Below are 17,878 nucleotides of genomic sequence, written 5' to 3' on the forward strand. Positions count from 1 at the left end.
GCCAGCTCCACTCTGCTGCTGAATTCACTTTTGTAAATTTTACTGTATTTTGTTCTTACCAGCACTTGCCGTCAAGCTCAGCATCTCAGTCTCCCAAGTTCCGAACTCATCCACCGCCTGACCGATCTCATCCTTAACATACTCCAGGCTCTTGAACATTGCTGGGCAGCCAGACTTGCCCTCCGAGGCAGGAATGCTGAAGAGGGCCTGGAGCTCTTGCAGCTGGGCCGTGGCTTTGCCCAGCAAGCTGAGTCCCGACGAACAAATCTCAAAACTCTCCCTTACCAAATCAAAATAAAACTAGTATTTAAGATTCACACTAAAAAGCACAGAATACTTACTGCATGTACTCAGGGGATACCACGTACTGTGTTGTTACATTAAATAAAGTTATAAAACTGAAAATAATAATTCCAAAACTGCTGCGACGTCTCGGAGAAACCTACTACATTGAACAGCTTAAAGGGACAGTACCCCTTAAATTCAATCAATGACTTGAAGCATATAATAAAATGCGGAGGGCAATGAATAAAATAGTGCATTTTCCTCATAAAGACAAGAGTAAAATATCTGTCCATTTGTACACTTCTAATCGAATGCGAACAAGATTCAGCTGGAAAGACCATCTGGGCATCCTGTGCCCTGAGGAATAAGTGATGTGGTTCGGCACTGGTAAAGCCAATGACTCACCATCTCAAGCAATCCCACTGGGGTGTAAAATGTGACATTCACCACCAAAACTTGAAAAGGATTCATAAATACTGAATCACCCGCCTAAATGGATGTGTGTCACAGTGATCCATGGGAAAGCCAGTCTGAATCCCTCTGGAGTTGCCGATTAGTCTGACCTGACCTTTTTGTCTAAGACTTACCATGAGCGCAGCAACTTCTCACTGGGCCGGTGGGTAATTGCGTCCACTTTTGCCTTCACTGATTTCACCTCCTTCAGCAGGTCGGCTACCGAGCGAGTCACTTGTTGCCAGATTGGATCCTCCCTCCTCATCCTGCAGGCAGTCGGCAGCCGCTCTGCGACCAAGGGTGTGGGGAACTTCAGATGTGACTGGACAAAATCTTCTGGGAAAGAAGACTGTGCTGCAGATCCTTCACCGCCACTTTTGAGAGCTACCATCTGGTCAGCACAGCTCGTTCGGTGCTCCTCCTGGTCCCTGCCATAGGCTTCAGGCAGCTGATCTTGTGGACAACACTGCAGAAACCAGGAAACCTGCTCTAGAGTCGTCACGAACGTCGTACACAGAGTGTAGAGCCGGTCAGTCCAATATTTGATGCCTTCTTGAGGTGGCAGAGCTACATCGAAATCCTGGAACCCCATCAGCCTCCTTTTAATCTCTTGTACACTTTTAATCAGATGTCTACCATTACGGAACGGGTCAAAACAAAAAAAGACAAGATTCAGCACAAAAATCTACAAGTGACTTTTAAAATATTTATATATATATATATAAAAAAAAGAAAATTGAAAGTACCTCAAGCTGACCCACTGCTCTGTTAGCCCAGTCAGTCGCATCCTTTGCTTGACCAGCAGCTTCAGAAGGTGAGCTGTGAAGCCTCGACACCGTTCCACATTACCAAGACCAAGTTCCTACAAAAGTGAAACATCCAAATTCTTTCAGGGAGGCAAAATCTAAAACCAAATGAACGAACGAAGGTAAAACCACATGAAAAAGAATGATAAAAGTACACTGATAAGGATGATAAGGCTACAAACCATAATTCTAATAAGACAAGAGCCAGTTAATAATAATAATCCTTGTGTTTGACATAGTGCCTTACCATGTCGTTGAGATGTCTCAAAATCTTTCACAGAATATACTGTAAAGTGAATTGACTGTATTTTATGGGCGAAATGCGGCAGTCAATTGTGCACAAGACCATCCCTCAATATCTGATTTTTTAAAATCCATATCATGTGGAGTCCTGTAGCTCAGTGGTTAGAGCACTCGCTTTGCAAGTGAGAGACCTGGATTCAATTCCAGGCAGAGGGCGAAACCTTGGGCAAGTTTCCTTACTCCACACACCTAATAATAATCCCTCCAAAACAAAAAACAATAATAAATTGGTCATTTTCAATCTACGACTGTTTGTGGGACATTGCTGTGCGCAATTGGCTGCCGCGTTCGCCCACAAATATACAGTCAATTCACTTTACAGTGTGTTCTGTGAAGCGCTTTGGGACATCCTCCTGACGTGAAAAGCGCTTATATCAAATGCAAGGATTATTATTATTATCTGTACCTTCCCATCAGGTAAATCAGGAAGCAAACCTTCAGTTCTTCAGGAAGATAATATCTACTGTATGAGTCAGTATTCCATTCTCTAATAGAATAACTATTTGTTAAATATAGTTCATGATGACCACTTACAACAACAACAACTTGCATTTATATAGTGCCTTCCATGCCGGACGGCGTCTCAGTGCCCTTTACAGTAACAGATCCCGGGGCCGAGCCAGGGGGAAGGGGAGGAAGGTGACCAAAGGCGCGGTCCAAAAGAAAGGTCTTCAGCAGAGATCTGAAAATAGGAAGAGAGGTAGCGAGGCAAAGGGAGTGAGGAAGGGAGTTCCAGAGCCTCGGGGCATAGTGGCTGAAGGCACGGCCACCGAGGGTGGAGTGGAGGACTCGGGGAACAAGGAGGCCAGACCCGGAGGAACGAAGGCAACGGGCACTGTTTTAAGGAGAGAGGTCAGAGAGGTAGGAGGGTGCTGAGGAGTGGAGGGATTTGAAGACAAAGGTGAGGATCTTGAAATCGATCCTCTCTGTGACAGGCAGTCAGTGCAGTCTGGCAAGGACTGGGGTAATCGGACTGGGACTGGAGTTTGGTGCGGGTGAGAATGCGGGCGACAGAGTTTTGAATGATTTTGATTTTATGGATGGTAGCGGAGGGGAGGTCGGCGAGGAGGGCGTTAGAATAGTCCAGCTGAGAGGTGACAAAGGCATGGACCAGGGTTTCAGCGGCTTTTGGAGAGAGGTATTGGCGGAGATGGGCGATGCGTCGGAGGCGGAAGAAAGTGATGCTGGTGAGGGACCGGATGTGGGGGAGGAAGGATAATTGGGGTTCGAACCTGATGCCTAGGTTGCGTACGGGTTAGGAGAGGTTTACGGGGAGGTCGGGTAGGTGGAGGAGGTGAGAACCATGAGATTTTAGACGCTTCTGAGAGCCAAAAAGTATGGCTTCTATCTTGTCAACGTTCAGCTGAAGGAAATTTGCGCTCATCCAGGCCCTGAGGTCTGACAGGTAGGCTGACAGAACATCAGGGGACTGGGAGTCGCAAAGAGAGGTCAAGTTGGGTGTCGTCCGCATACATGTGGAAATGTACCCCATGTCTGCGGATGACATCCCCAAGAGGAAGCATGTAGATCAGAAAGAGGAGGGGGCCAAGGATGGATCCTTGGGGGACCCCGCAGGTAACTGTGTGAGTGGGAGGAGAAGCCGTTTGTGCAGATGTACTGCTGGTGGTTTGTGAGGTAGGACTCGAACCAGGCGAGTGCGATCCCACTGAGGTGGATGACGGAGGAAAGGCGGAGGAGGATGGCGTAATTGACTATTTTGAACATGGCGGAGAGGTCCAGGAGGACAAGGAGGCAGAGGGAACCCTGGTCACAGATAGAGAGAATGTCGTTTGTGACTTTCACAAGCGCAGTCTCTGTACTATGGGCTGAAACCGGACTGGAGGGGTTCGAAGAGGAAGTGAGAGGAGAGGTGTGCGTGAAGTTGGTTGGCAACAACCCGTTCTAGGATAGGACTTTTGCGAGGAAGGGGAGGTTAGAAATAGGGCAGTAGTGGCTGGGGTTTGAGGGATCTAGGGAAGGTTTTTTGATAGTATTTAATAGTATTTTGATAGTGTTTAATAGTATTCATGAATTTTCTATCCTGGTTTAGCATACAATTATGGATCAGAAACCTTTCCCTCTCCCAATTCAAAATGAATAGTTTAATCTAACCCCCAAACTATCCCAATGCTCTTTCTTTGAATTCCTTTCACAGCCTCTATGGAGGGTATTATCTTGGATCGTTGGCTGTAGTAAATTTTGCATGGATTTTAACAGGATTTCCAGTTGGTGTTCAGTACTCCTGGGATTCTTATTAGTCGATTCATTCTGAATTGGCTCAATGTGGCATCAAGTGGCAGTCCAATACCGGTGGTCACAGCAACTGGGTGACACAGACATCATGGGTGGCAGTCACAGACGTCTTACTCTGTGCCCTGTTGCACAGCCATATGCATTCTGCTACCACAGAGATAGATCTTTAGCATCTCCTGCCAGCTCAATTTACTGATCATACTAAAGATATAGTCACACTATTGCAGACAGTTCTCTGAACACTCTTTTAACTAAATTGGGCAGCAAAGGTGAATTTAAAACACGTTGTTACTAGTTACCTTAGCCGGGGTGCACAGGGCCGCCTGGAGCCCGGCCCGACGTGCAAGAGATTGGTAGAAGTACTTCTGACAGCCATCCCATGCAGCAGACACCTCAGTCAGTAACCTGCATCATTGAATAAATATTGAATCGGTGCACACCTTATTTCTAAATCTCTAATAATGGATGCAATCACTTCTCAGTGATGTAAGTCTGATTTGATATTGTAATTTCATAAAATACACAAATTCACTACTGCTGAACATCTTAGCCTCCCTCATCGTATTTCAAAAGAAATTTGACTGAAACAGGTGTCTGATCTGCTCTGAAATAATGTACAGGTAGCATACACGTCATCCAGCTCCTCGTTGTTCTCAACGATGTTTATTGCAGTCTTCAGATCAAGTGGATGCAGGCAAAGAACTTCCTGAGGATCTTCTGTTCGAGACCAAGCAAGTCCCTTACGGTAAGAAAGGCCTGAAATAAAGGCATAAAACTGATGAAAAACACTGTTCCATGGGTTACAGACGGAAGTACATAATTTAGTCCAAAACCTGTGCCGCAGTGCCTTGCAGGGATATTAAGACATTCAAACACAAATCCTTGGCATAATAAAGCACATAGTCGAGCAGTGCTCACTGATTGTCCTGACAAGTTGACTTGTGAACAGTTATGAACAGTTGTGAACAGTTTTGCAAATGTCAAACTGATACAACAGCAGTAACAACAACTTGCATTTACATAGTGTCCTTCACACAGGCAAACGTCTCAGAGCGCTGGCAATCCTGGAAAAGCAACCCAGTTTTGGCTTGGATATAATGGAAGATATAATTTTAACCTGTGTGTCCAGGAAAATGCACTCTTATAAGTATTACACTGTTAAGGATATGCGGGTGCAATGGTCAGAAGGAATATTTGGCAACATCTCACCTAAGAAATTAAAAACCTTATTATTTAAACTGTGCTGAAATCAATATGGATTAGAAATGATAAAATTGAATCAATCTAGATTTCCAAAGAATCTACTGCTATATTGATATCGCAACACACACTCTGGGGTTCCCAAACCTTGGCTCTTGCCAATCCCTGCCTAATACCCTTCAGAACTGAGTAAGATACTCTTAAGCATGGTGATGGGTTTCTGCACGTTTCAGACATCCGGCTGAACCCCTGAAATACTGACAGCAAACAACTTTTATAGAGTAACAATAAATTAAACCATGAATTCCTTTGTGATTCAGCTGAAGCTCAGTGCACAGTGTTGCTCGCTACAGTAGGGACAGTAGATGCTTACCAGTCTCAGCGAGGTGCTTGAAGAGATCTGCTAAGGCCCTTTGCTTTTGCATCAGAATATGTTTGACTTCTGACCTCTGCTTGTCTTTATCAACGGTCTGATCGACTACAAGAGTCTGTAGGTCCTGTACAGCAGTGATGATGTCACCTGCGAGTGTCAAAGCAGAGCTTACAATCCTTCAAGGTTTTGTTGACGAAGTAGTAAACAATAGGCAACAATTTTTTTGATTGGGTCACCATTAATGGTGACTCAAATATTTTGTATTTGTATTTGATCACCATTAATACACAGTTAAAGACTAAAACCATCAAAGAAAGGATGCTCATTTATTCTACACGCTGATTAATGCAGTGTGGTCACAGTTTGATATTTTATCATGACATCTCCACTAAATCAGGCTTAGCTGATGGTCATTATTTAACAAATAAATGATGTATTCCTTAATTCTGGAATTATTTGTCAATCCCCTGATCCTCATTGGCTCTGAATCACTAATCTGGCCATTTCACCTTGGGCATTAACACTGTTCCTCTGGAGCTAGTCTTACAGAATCCTGCATTCTAAGACGAAACCGTCCTTCTCCAAAATACTTTCTCCAATACCAATTTTTAAAAAAAAAAAGTTTCTATCTTTAACAAGATAACTTTCCAATTGTTGTACAATGTCGGGACCTCTCTCTTCCTTTGCTGGATGGCTCTGGTCATTGATAATATCCTGCAGCCATTCCATTCATTCTAAGAAACTCATTTATTCTGGATTAGTCTGGGAACCAATCCAGAGGAGCTCAACTTTTGCAAATCCCAGTAATAATAATAATCCTTGTAGTTTAAATAGCGATGTCCACATCATCAGGACGTCCCAAAGTGCTTTCCTCAAAACACATCAACAACAAGCTGGTAATGTGCTTTCCCAGAGTTGGGCAATCCCAAAACCCCCAAACTTGTCTGAAGCATCCACTTTCCGTTTAAGTGAACTGAGTCGCCGATTCAGCGCATGAATACTTTCACTGTGGCTACACTGGAAATAGTTAATATTGTGTCTCTTTGTACCTGTAAAGTGATCAAGGGTTTCCACAAGACCCGGAAGGGAATCCTTCTTCGTGAGCTCCCGGCATATTTTTCTCATTCGCTTGCTGAGTGTTGGTAGGCGGCTCTGAAGAGAATTATCTTCTAATGAGACACTAGCCTCTTCCACAGCAGAGAACACTACCTGCAATATCAATTTCCAATCAAAAATCACAGTGAAAGCCGCATCAAAAATACCACCAAAATCTGGCAAATAATTAAAACATATTTCATTGAAGAAACCTACAGCAAGCTATCCCCACTTTACAAGACTGCCACTTTCACTTCCCTCACTCCAGATGATTTCTGAAGCAAATGGACTTGCTTGGATTTAGCTTCATGCTAAAAGAAACTAGACAGCGTGTGTCGGAAGACGATTTAACACTGAAGTTGAGCAGTGTCCAACACTGTACTCAAGACATCCATGCAAAGCCGACTTTCAGCAAAAAAAAGTGCAATTTTAAAATTCCTCAGTTTCCACATATCTTTATCATTGTGCTTTTCTCTTCTCCACTTAACATATTGTACCTTGCTTTTTCCAGAAGTGTTTCTCAGCACACAATTCAGCTTCTCCATCTTGGTCTCCTGAAGCTGTTGCTCCTCACCGCTCACAGTCTTTTCCAGTTCTGTTAATGCTGGACGGCATGGGCCATTCAGGGCAGCTTCAAATTTCTTCATAAACTTAAAAAGGGTTCTGTAGACACAATTATTAAATCCAATGGTAAAAATATCCAATGGAGCAAAGTACACATTTATGTAAAGCATAAATTAAATTAAGCCTCTCTTTGGATCTTACAATGTGTTGTTTTTTTTCCCTCCAATCTTTGCCCTCCAATTTTCCCTCCATCCGTCCTCTTCCCTGAGGGCTATCAACTCCTCTATTCCTATATTGATCATTTCTGATCGTTTCTCAAGACACACCTATGTGGCCATTATTCATGTGTTGACCAGATGGACCAATTGTTTCCTCAAGCCTGAAACTGTTATTGCGTGAACCTTGATAGCGAGTGTGGACAAGTTATTAAGACTGTGGAAGGGCATAACAGCTGAGCTTGATCGTGTCCTCGCTCAACATACACATTCTTTCAAGAGAACTCTGGATAATAATAATATTCCTTGCTTTTGATATAGCGCCTTATCATGTCTATGAGTCATCTCAAAGTGCTTCACAGAATATACTGTAAAGTGAATTGACTGTATATATTGTGGGCTAAACATGGCAGGCAATTGCGCACAGCAACATCCCACAAACAGTCGTTATTATTTTATTATTATTTTTTGAAGGGATTATTACCCCAAAAAAAGGATCCGACAATTGACTAAGAACGGGTTCCTACTTACTACTAGGCAAACAGAGGCACGTGTGGAGTAAGGAAACTGGCCCAATGTTTCGCCCTGCTCGGAATCTAACTTGGGTCCTTTCACTTGCAAGGCAAGTGCTCTAACCACTGAGCTACAGGACTACACAAATAAGAACCTTAGCTGATTTCTCCTCCCTAACCTAGGGGTTCTGAGGTTATTTGTAAAACACCTCAAATTCTGCACACATTCAAGTCCAAATTGGTAACTGTATGGACTGAGGCAGCAGTGGGATACAGGAGTAGGATTGATCGCTTTTTATCCACAAGACAATCAGGGCAGCATAATATGCAGATTAAATAAATCTACAGTAAAAGTATTTAAATCAGTGGTTGTCTGCAGTATGTCGGCTGTGCACCTACTACAGCAGTCAAATAGACTTCCCCCTCCCATCTCCACTTCTGCTGCCTACCACCACTCTTCATCCTTGATAAGAGCAGCCCAAGTAGCAGAACTCTCCTCTCACTACAGTGCAATGACAGATGTGGGTGAAGTTGCTGGCTCACTAACTGTTCAGTGTTGCAGTTTCACAGTGTGACTTGTGACATTACCTGTGTGTTTTGTCAACAGATTGCTTCATGGACCAGAAGCTGACGTCATTCCATCGGCTGATCTTAACAAAGTCCTGCAGGCAAAACACAACTGAATTAGACAACAGAAGTTTCAGCATCTCTTTTGTTTTTGATTAGCCGGATGTCTGAAACGTGCAGAAACCCATCCCCATGCTTAAGTGTATCCAAACCAAACAGAATTCCACATGTGTGTACCACAAACACATGGAAATCTCCCTGTTACACATGGAATTTTCAGTATCCCTGCAAGCCAGATGGTCACTTTAACACCAATAAAGAGAAGCATAATAACCGCGTAAGTTGGAGGAACAATGACCATAGTTATCGAACCACTTCTTTTTAAGTACAGTCTGTTCAAGCAACCACCTCTATTCAGCAGCCTCCCTTATTAACAGCCACCCTAGAACAGCCCAGACAATTCTACACACAGCAACAAGCCCTTACTCAGAGGCCACCCTTATATAAAGGCCACTTTGGCCCAATCCTGAGAGGTTTGACTGTGCACAAAAAAAACGAATTAAATTAATCAATTTGTTGAAAATACAGAAAATTCCTGATTATTCATCATTCCAAGGGAAAAGGGCTCAGTGAAGAGTTATTCAGAGTGGCAAGTGAGTTTCAGAAGCCCATAAATAAACACTCATTAAAATAGCAACAACATTAATGGGACTTACAGTGTGAATGACACTTAAATATCTGTGCTATGCAACAGATGGTCAGAGCACTTTACACACAGCTTTTTCATGTATAAATACATAATTAAATGCAGTCGGGATATTGGCAGCATGATCTTACATAGTAATGACAAGTTTATTGCATACACACCTTTGTCAAAACAGTCGTTGCATTTACACTAACTACTTGAGGAACTGTGATCATCGGTGTCCTGGAGTACTGCGAACCTGCCCGGCTCAGGAACTAGACTACTGAGACCACCACAGAGGGTTGACTCGATTCTGACATTCTGACATTCCATTGCCAGTTCAGCTCCCCCCACCCCCTCCTTCCCAAGGAGGATAGTTAATAATTGGTCACGAATATCAACACATCACCCCTCTCTATCAAAACATACGCAATGGTTACGTTAGTCAATCTCGCAGTTTTAGTTGCAAAATTGTAATTAGCCCAGTCGCCTTTGGATTTGGGTACACGATGGTCCGAAAGGCCTTTTCCTCTGTTGCAAACGTTTTCAGTTCTCTCTACCATCTGCTCTCACACTTACCTTCAGGTCTTTCTCTATAGGATGACGCAGCTCTGTTAATTTAGCCTGAACAGACTCCGAAAATTGTTTGTAGTAGATGTATAAATTCCAAAGGATACTGCACAAGGAATCTGTGAGAAAACAAACACTTTCCAGTTAATCTTCTTTCGTCGGTAGAATTTCACTGCTGAATAGGAAGGTTCAAGGATAAAGCCCCATGGCTGGTTCAACTTCAGACACTCACATTCAGTGTTGGGAAGCAGTAACATTTACAACAAAGATTAGGCACAAAACTAAGGAACGAAATGTAGGAAACAGTTGTTACTTAGCATTACAATTTATTGCTCATTTGATGAGAAAGCTTTCAATGGAGCAGGTGATAATTCTAAAAGGTTACCATGTCATCAACATGCTGTGGAGAAAGGAGATAAAGAATGTGGTCAAAGACACACAGTCCTAGACTGGAAACTACAACACCACCAATTTGCATTTATATAGCGGCATTTATACTGGGTAGTGTCTTGGAATACTTAACTAGCTGTCAATTGAGAGAGAAATACATTTCAGAATGCAGATAACTTTCAAGCAAGTGAATGTGCAAGAGGGCAATAATCAAGACTGACTGGGATCAGTCCATTGCCAATGCAATTCTATGTACAGTTTCAGAAGCCCACAAACAAACACTCATTAAAATAGCAACAACATTAATGGGATTTACAGTGTGAATGACACTTAAATATCCGTGCTATGCAACAGATGGTCAGAGTACTTTACACACAGCTTTTTCATTGTCCTCATTTTCAAGAAATTAGGAAGAAGTGGATTCAACAGACAGGCAGCCCTAAGGCTTGAACGAATAACCTCTGGTCAGAAGTAAGCTTATGCTAAATGTGCCCAAGATAGCATAAAAAATTATTAACCCTCAATTGGTCTTCTATATTATGGAAAGTAAAACCAACCTTTGCCCTCTTGCTGTGGCATTGCCAAAACGTGACAGTGGAATGCTAAGAGCATCGCCAGCCGAAAGTGGAACTCTCCCAACGTAGCTCCTTCGATAAAAGCTTGTAGCATCCGGAGCACCTCCGACAAAGTCATGTGCTCCTCAGTTTCTAGAAAAAGTAATGACAAAAAAAGTCATCGGCTTTAAATCGTACCGTTCCTTAAACAAATATTGTTTTATACAATAATTTATTATTTTTAAGAAACTAAATCCACCAAGTTTTTTTTTATTTTTAAAAATCTGTACAAATTCTGCTGAACAGTGTTTTGTTCTTCAAAACTTTAATTTGGGCTCTGACCGAGTCCGCTTTCCTCCATCTCCAACACATGCTCGCCTCCATCACTACCTCATCCCCAACGTAACGACAACCCTCACCCATACTGGTCACGTAAAGACTCGGCTTTGCCAAAGCCCTGCTCACTAGCCTCCCCTGCTCCACCCTTCACAAACTGCGGATCATACAGAACTCTGCGGCTCACATCCTCTCCTGCCCTAGGCTTCACAAGATTATGACCCCTCTTCTCACCCAGCTCCACTGGCTCCCTATCCCTAGTCGATCATTTCCAAGATCTTTAACCTTACCTTCGACTTCCTCCCTGATCTTGTTCCACCAAATATCAGCGATCCCCTGTGAACCTATTCCCTAGCCACTCCCTGTGCCCTGCCAACTCTGGCCTGCTTCATGCTTCATGGGGTTGGGTAGCAGGATTTCAGGCATTTCACCCACACCCTCTCGAAGAAATCACTGCCTCACCCTCCCCTCTCTGCTTTCTAAAGTTAATAATAAGTTCATCCACCTCTCCCACACCCATCTTTCTCTGAGCTCAGGCTATAACAAGGTTATACTCTATGAAGTACCACTGAAAATAGTGTGCTCAGCTACAGTAGCGTAAACACAGCCTGTGAGCTAACACACTCCATCGTAGGATTTAACATCGCTTTAATCAAAGTATAAAAAATGTTAGTGCTACCTTCCAAGTTGTCCTCCGCCTGCTCCTGAAGGTATTTTTCAATTAACTGGTAGACCGAGAACCAGTGCCTGCTTGACTTCTCCAAATGCTTCTTCATCACATTGTCAAGACTGCTTGACCAACAACTAGAGAAAGAGATTTCATTTACAATTAACAATTCATCAAAGGAAGGCTACATTGAACACAAAGCAAGGAAAATACCCCAGTTTATATTTGTGGTTGTAAGCTGGAGTCATCCCAAAGTCTGTCACGATCTGGTTTGCATTAGTCAATAAACACACCCACTGCCAATGGGAAGCAGCAACCACATCGACTAGAGTTGGGTGTCACACAGTGGCATCGATAGAGACCAAAGTTTAACTCATATAGCCAACCTTTAATAGTCACGTGAAATGTAGAAGGAGCCTTGGTGAAACATCCCATCTGAAGGATGGCATCTCTAGCAATGCAGTACACGCCCAGCACTGCATTGGAGTGTCACCCTGGACCATGAGTTCAAAGTCGTAAGGTGGACTTTGGCAAGAAAGAAGAGCCATTATTAAAAAAAAGCCTTGGGCTGTTCGGTAGTCTACAATAATAACAAAGAGCAGAGTGCTGGGGCTGGCCTCACACATACTAGGCTACCTAAGGGATTCAAATTACAAATGCTTTTTGTGAATCTCCATTTGCCTAAAGTGTCTAACCTGAAATTAACTAATCTTACTTGAGCTCCAGCTTGCGCCACTGGATGATCAGCTGACTGACCGCATCAAGGTGCTGCCTCAAGGACACGAAGCGGCTGGCATTCTCTTCCCAGTCCTACAGAACAGAAAGTTAACAGACAGAACAGACAGAATTTGCTCAGAAATATTTAAAGCCTATTTTGCAGATTAGATGTTGTTGGAATGATTTTATTTTCTGCATTGTGTGGGGAGGGGAAGGGTAGGGACTGGGAAGGATATAAAGAGAGGGAATAAGGACCTGATGGAATATCTCACCTGGGATTTGCTGAGGAGGATCTCCAAGCCATTCATGAATTTGGGAAGAGGGTTGGAGAGGGAGAAGCTACAAATCCGGTCTATTACCATCAACAGCTGTGAAAAAGATAACGTTCAACTTTACACCAAATACCTGTGACACCGACACCTAATAAATTCCTTTATATTATATATAGCTTTATACATTATATAGCGGATTTCACATCATGAGGATGTCTCAAAGTTCTTCTCACAAGTGACTGGGAGCCCAAACTGGGGCAAGGGGAGAAAAGGGACCAAAAGCACAGCTGAAGAGATGGGATTTAGTTCTTAAGTCTCATCAAAGTATGATTATCACATAGGAAATTTTCCATTGTTTGGCAGTTTCATTCAGAAAGCTTACAGAAGTGGCAAAAGAGAGGGTGCTCTTATGAGATTGTGGTTAAAGCATATTTGGACGTAGCAAGAGTAATTTTACTGTGCACCAAACCAAATCTGCCCAGCCATGACACCTACCCCAGTAAAGTTAAAAGAAACTCTAGACGTGTCTTCCATATCACCCTAAACCGAATATTAAACATATCAACGCAACATCTTCAAACAGATAAAAAAAAAAATTTAATCAGCCGGGTGTCTGACACTTGCGAAAGGAAACACATCACCATGTTTGAGTATCCAAAACAAGCTGGGAATTCCATGCATCCACCAACACATGGAAATCCCAGATAGATAGTTTGAATGGAATGAGCACTCTTTCCCTGGAGGGATGCATCCTACTTACCTAATTCCGGAAAGTATTAGGCGCAGGTTGGCAAGAACCAAGATATTAATGGTACTAAATGGGATAATGAACATGAAGATGCACCTCTATGGGGAGATTTCAACATGTTTGTATGGGGTCCAAATGGCATAGGGATGTAGAGTCATATCACCTTACTGCTATCATAAAAACTGCAGGGGGTTGCACACTCAATCACTGCAATACGGTAAAACAATTAGTTATAGCTCGTTTTACCCTTCTTCTTTAAGAGTCATAGTTTTCCCTTAGGAACTCCTCAGTCTGACACCACTGAAATGGTTAACATCCATCACTATTGCTGCTGACAGTCACTCATATCACCACAAACTGCGAAGCTAGGGGGAGATATAATAGCTCCAAACAAGAGATCACCTTGCTCTATTCTTACCTGCATCAGAGCTGGATGGTCAGGCCATTCCTGCAGCAGTTCCTTCACTCGTTTGGTGAAGTTTTCCAACACTGGTTGGCACTGCTTTGCCTGCTCAATATTTGGATGTTGATAGATGTCATATAAATCGTCCTGTGGTAGGACCAGCTCAGAGGTCAGATCTCCACTGATTGCGTTTTGGATTAGAGAACTAATCAACAACTGACTGCCGTGAAGCTGGTCACTCAATGAAGAATCTAAGCAAAAAATGCCACAAAGCAAAAGATCAGAAAATACTGTCCTTGTTAATGCTCAAGTGATAAATCTTCATTTTTATTACACAATTTTTTAATTTTTATTTATACACATTCAACTTTCAAGGTCTAGAATAAACTTTCTGGGAGGAATTGTAGGTAAATTACACTGCCATACTAAGAAAATACACACAGAAAATGTCTATTATCGTGCTCTGTAATACTTGGTTCAAAAAGGAAACCACTCTTAAAATAATCCACAAAATATATATGCAGCATCAATTAGGTGGTGACTGACTGGGGGAGGACAGTTCACAATGTTGATTATGGTCTTTGTAATGGGAAATGGACTCCATTTCAGATGAGGGAGGTGAACTGGCAGTTTACATGTAAATATTTTACATAAATTGTGGTGCACACAGCAGTCCTAAATATAAATTCTAAAATGACATAAATTCATTGCCATTGAACAAGGAGAGGAATACAAGTTGGAGTTTCACTAAGTAATTTAATGGAACTATAAACCTGTCAAGGCCGAGACCAGAAACACAATATTTTGGGGAAATCAATTACAAGAGGGCTCTTTGTAGGGTTCAATAAATGGCTCTACCTTTGACTTTACATGGCGCTGACACACCCAGAATAGGTACTCACCCATCAGAGGATAGAACCGGGTGATTAGCATTGCTGCATTCTGGTGAGAGGAAATAAAGGCACTAAGGTAGTCCTTGCACTGATGTGCCAGTGCAGGCTGCTGGTACCACATGCTTTTGGTTAATCCTAGATAGAGTTGCTGGTGAATCTTGATGATAGTTTGCATCGAACTCCGCGATATGAGAATGGAGTCTGATGCTTTAACGGGTTCCCTCTCCACTTCAACGACCATCTCTTGTTCAAGACTAGGCTGGGACACAACATCGGCAAAGTCCTACAAAAAGCCAACGCAGCTGGTTTAAGAGACAGGACTTTCCCCCCTCAGAGTTTCACCTGTATTTTAAGAGTCACAAACTCGTGAAGCAAAATTTCCTTCTAAAACACTGTCATAATCTGTTGAGGTTCAGTTCCATTTGGTAATATTTTGTCCAGCTTAAAAATCCAATATTGTAATGAAGATTAAAAACAAATTAAAACCCAAATATCAATGAAAATAAGTTGCCCTTCCTTCCCCCAGTAACAAAAAATATAGCACACACCCCTCAGCAAATAAGGCTTGGTCAATGTAATGTGATCAAAATAGAGCTTGAATGGTGCCAAACAAAGTGACTGAAAAGAGCAACAAACAACACACGGTGTAAACTTGAAGCTTCTGCTGGGAATCCCTTCTATAACACATGGTCACGCATGAGGTCTCAGCTCTGAAGAGATGACAAGTGGTCTCGCGATTCAGACTGATAATAGAGGGGATTCTCTCAAGAAAGCTCAGTTTACATTGCAAAATGCTTCACAAGGCAGATACATCTTTCAAGCTCTTTTTCAACCAGAATGCCCACTTTATAAAACTTTAACGGAGCAAGCACAAAACAAATTTCAGTAAAGTTTTCACACATTACCTTGTTATATTGTGGAAAGTTCTGGTTGAATTCTCTCTCCTCCTCCTCTTCCTCGGTTAGCCCTGACCCATGCTGCTTGCTCTTGTACCTGTACAGACTGGCCTCCTGCTCTTCCTTCTCTTTGGCACGTCTCTCCTGCTCATCCCAAGCATTGACTATTGCCTTAAATAGAAGACAAAATGTAATGTATTTTTAATTTTTAGTAAATCATATTAGGGAAGGTTTGTGTTCTGGATTGACACCCGAGACAGCCCAGAATTTATCTCTGGAGTCCTGTAGCTCAGTGGTTAGAGCACTCGCCCCCGCAAGTGAGACCTGTGTTTGATTCCCGGTACGGCGAAACCTTGGGCAAGTTTCCGTACTCCACAAGTCTCTGTTTACCTAAGTCAGTAGGAACCCGGTTGTTAGTTTATTTGCAGATTGCTTTTCCAGGGGTAATAATTCCTTAAAAAAAATTTGATCACTTCAATGCACGACTGTTTTTTGGGACACTGCTGTGCGCAATTGGTGCTGTGTTTCGTTCACAAAATATCCAGTCAATTCACTGTTCAGTATATTCTGTGAAGTGCTTTGAGACGTCTTGAAGACGTGATAAGGCGCTATATCAAATGCAAGGAATATTATATTTCTGATAACTACTCGATCAGCAACTTGTGCACTCAGAAGATCCGGTTCTCCTAATGTTTTACATTAGGAATGGGGTATATCTGACAAAGAGTTGCAAAGAGTTGGCGATTACCTGACAGATGTGCCTGAAAAGCTGGGTTGACTCATGATCCAGATCTCCCTTTGAGAGCACGTGACAGCGCAGATACAGCAGAGCATTGAGCAGCAGCTGCTCTCTTGTGGGCAGCGACCTCTGACCCCCAGCCAGCGACTTTCCTTCAGACCGACTTCCCGAGGAACCCTTGGCCAGGAGCTTGTCGAGACCCCTCAGTGTGTCCACGGTGGTCCTCGAGCACAGTGCATTTGCATGGGCAAAATACGTGGGGAAGACCTCACTGATGGAAGGGAAGGCCACCAGGCAGGAGACCAGGCTGGTGAGGTCGGTCTGTTTCACAAATTTACTGCTCAGTGACAAGGAAACTTCGGACGCCACAATTCTCACCCCATGCTGCATCTGCAAAATGGCAGCGTGTAGTGGACCTACAACGTCAGGATACAGCGAGTACTCTTCCATTATGCGCCTCCTGAACTGATGGTTTGACTGCTGCCAGGCAGCCTCTTCGTGTAGTGTTGCCTGGACGCTCTGCCGGGATTTGGGCCGCTTCCCGTGCAGGACCTGCAGCAATCGGGTAAGGAGAGTCTTGACCCTGGAGGTCTGCGTGATGCTGCTGATGTAGTGCCGCACGTCCTGGTGGAGCCGGCTGTACTGGCAGATGACAGGACGGTGCGCTTGTTTTCTAGAAAGCTCCACAATCTGCTCCTTCAGATGACGGATTCTCTGCTGTAAGAACCTGCAAATAAACAGGAAAAAAACCTCCTATTACTTTACAACTTTCTGAAGTGCAGAACAGATGTATGTGGTAACTGGTGAGGTTTGTCTTGCCTTAGCTTTCGGAACCAGCTACCAATAATATAATCCTTACATTTGGTATTGCACCTTTCACATCAGGAAGACGTTCCAAAGTACTTGACAGCAGAGACTGAATGTGTTTTGTGGGGGAACGATAATAGATGGTCCCCCATTTCAAACTTTATAAAGCAGGGTTTTACTGTGGTATATATTTCAGACATTTCAGAAAGAGAAACTGTCCCGCCCATTGATTTAACCCTTTTAAACCCATTTTAGTTCCTTTCATGACGGGAAGACATCTCATAGTGCACCACAATATTTTACCGTAGAGTCCACTCATGGAAAGATCATGCATGGATACCAAAGTGAAGCAATATAAATCTAAGCTTTTATCTAAAGAATAGATTTGAAACAAGGAAAAAACATACTTAGGGGGGCTTTTCAGTAGGATTGATAAGGTGGATGGGTGACCCAATAGAGGCCTTCAAGACTGTGTAAATAGCAACCAGATTCAACTGGTCATTAACTCAGTAACAAAAGGTCATGAAATTTACAATAATCATGAAATGAATTAATGGGGAGATTAGAACTGGGGC

The 17,878-nt window shown here is 42.9% G+C and overlaps 1 protein-coding gene across 1 annotated transcript in view; it reads right to left on the reverse strand.

Moving 5' to 3' along the window:
• The window catches only part of mdn1 (midasin AAA ATPase 1), a 107,452-nt gene that overhangs the window by 21,077 nt on the left and 68,497 nt on the right, over positions 1-17,878 (reverse strand). Inside the window, exons 63-80 of the mRNA XM_007903533.2 lie at positions 16,506-17,223; positions 15,767-15,928; positions 14,871-15,144; positions 13,984-14,219; positions 12,818-12,913; positions 12,544-12,638; positions 11,841-11,965; positions 10,829-10,978; positions 9,891-10,000; positions 8,648-8,721; positions 7,266-7,431; positions 6,723-6,882; positions 5,674-5,820; positions 4,730-4,856; positions 4,400-4,505; positions 1,485-1,600; positions 873-1,370; positions 60-280 (exon numbers count right to left, since the gene is read on the reverse strand). Of these exons, the coding sequence (XP_007901724.2) occupies positions 60-280; positions 873-1,370; positions 1,485-1,600; positions 4,400-4,505; positions 4,730-4,856; positions 5,674-5,820; positions 6,723-6,882; positions 7,266-7,431; positions 8,648-8,721; positions 9,891-10,000; positions 10,829-10,978; positions 11,841-11,965; positions 12,544-12,638; positions 12,818-12,913; positions 13,984-14,219; positions 14,871-15,144; positions 15,767-15,928; positions 16,506-17,223 (3,581 nt within the window). The remainder of the gene's footprint in view (positions 1-59; positions 281-872; positions 1,371-1,484; positions 1,601-4,399; positions 4,506-4,729; positions 4,857-5,673; positions 5,821-6,722; positions 6,883-7,265; positions 7,432-8,647; positions 8,722-9,890; positions 10,001-10,828; positions 10,979-11,840; positions 11,966-12,543; positions 12,639-12,817; positions 12,914-13,983; positions 14,220-14,870; positions 15,145-15,766; positions 15,929-16,505; positions 17,224-17,878) is intronic.

Source organism: Callorhinchus milii, unplaced genomic scaffold, assembly GCF_018977255.1.
Source record: "Callorhinchus milii isolate IMCB2004 unplaced genomic scaffold, IMCB_Cmil_1.0 Scaffold3, whole genome shotgun sequence".
NCBI classification, from domain to species: Eukaryota; Metazoa; Chordata; class Chondrichthyes; order Chimaeriformes; family Callorhinchidae; genus Callorhinchus; species Callorhinchus milii.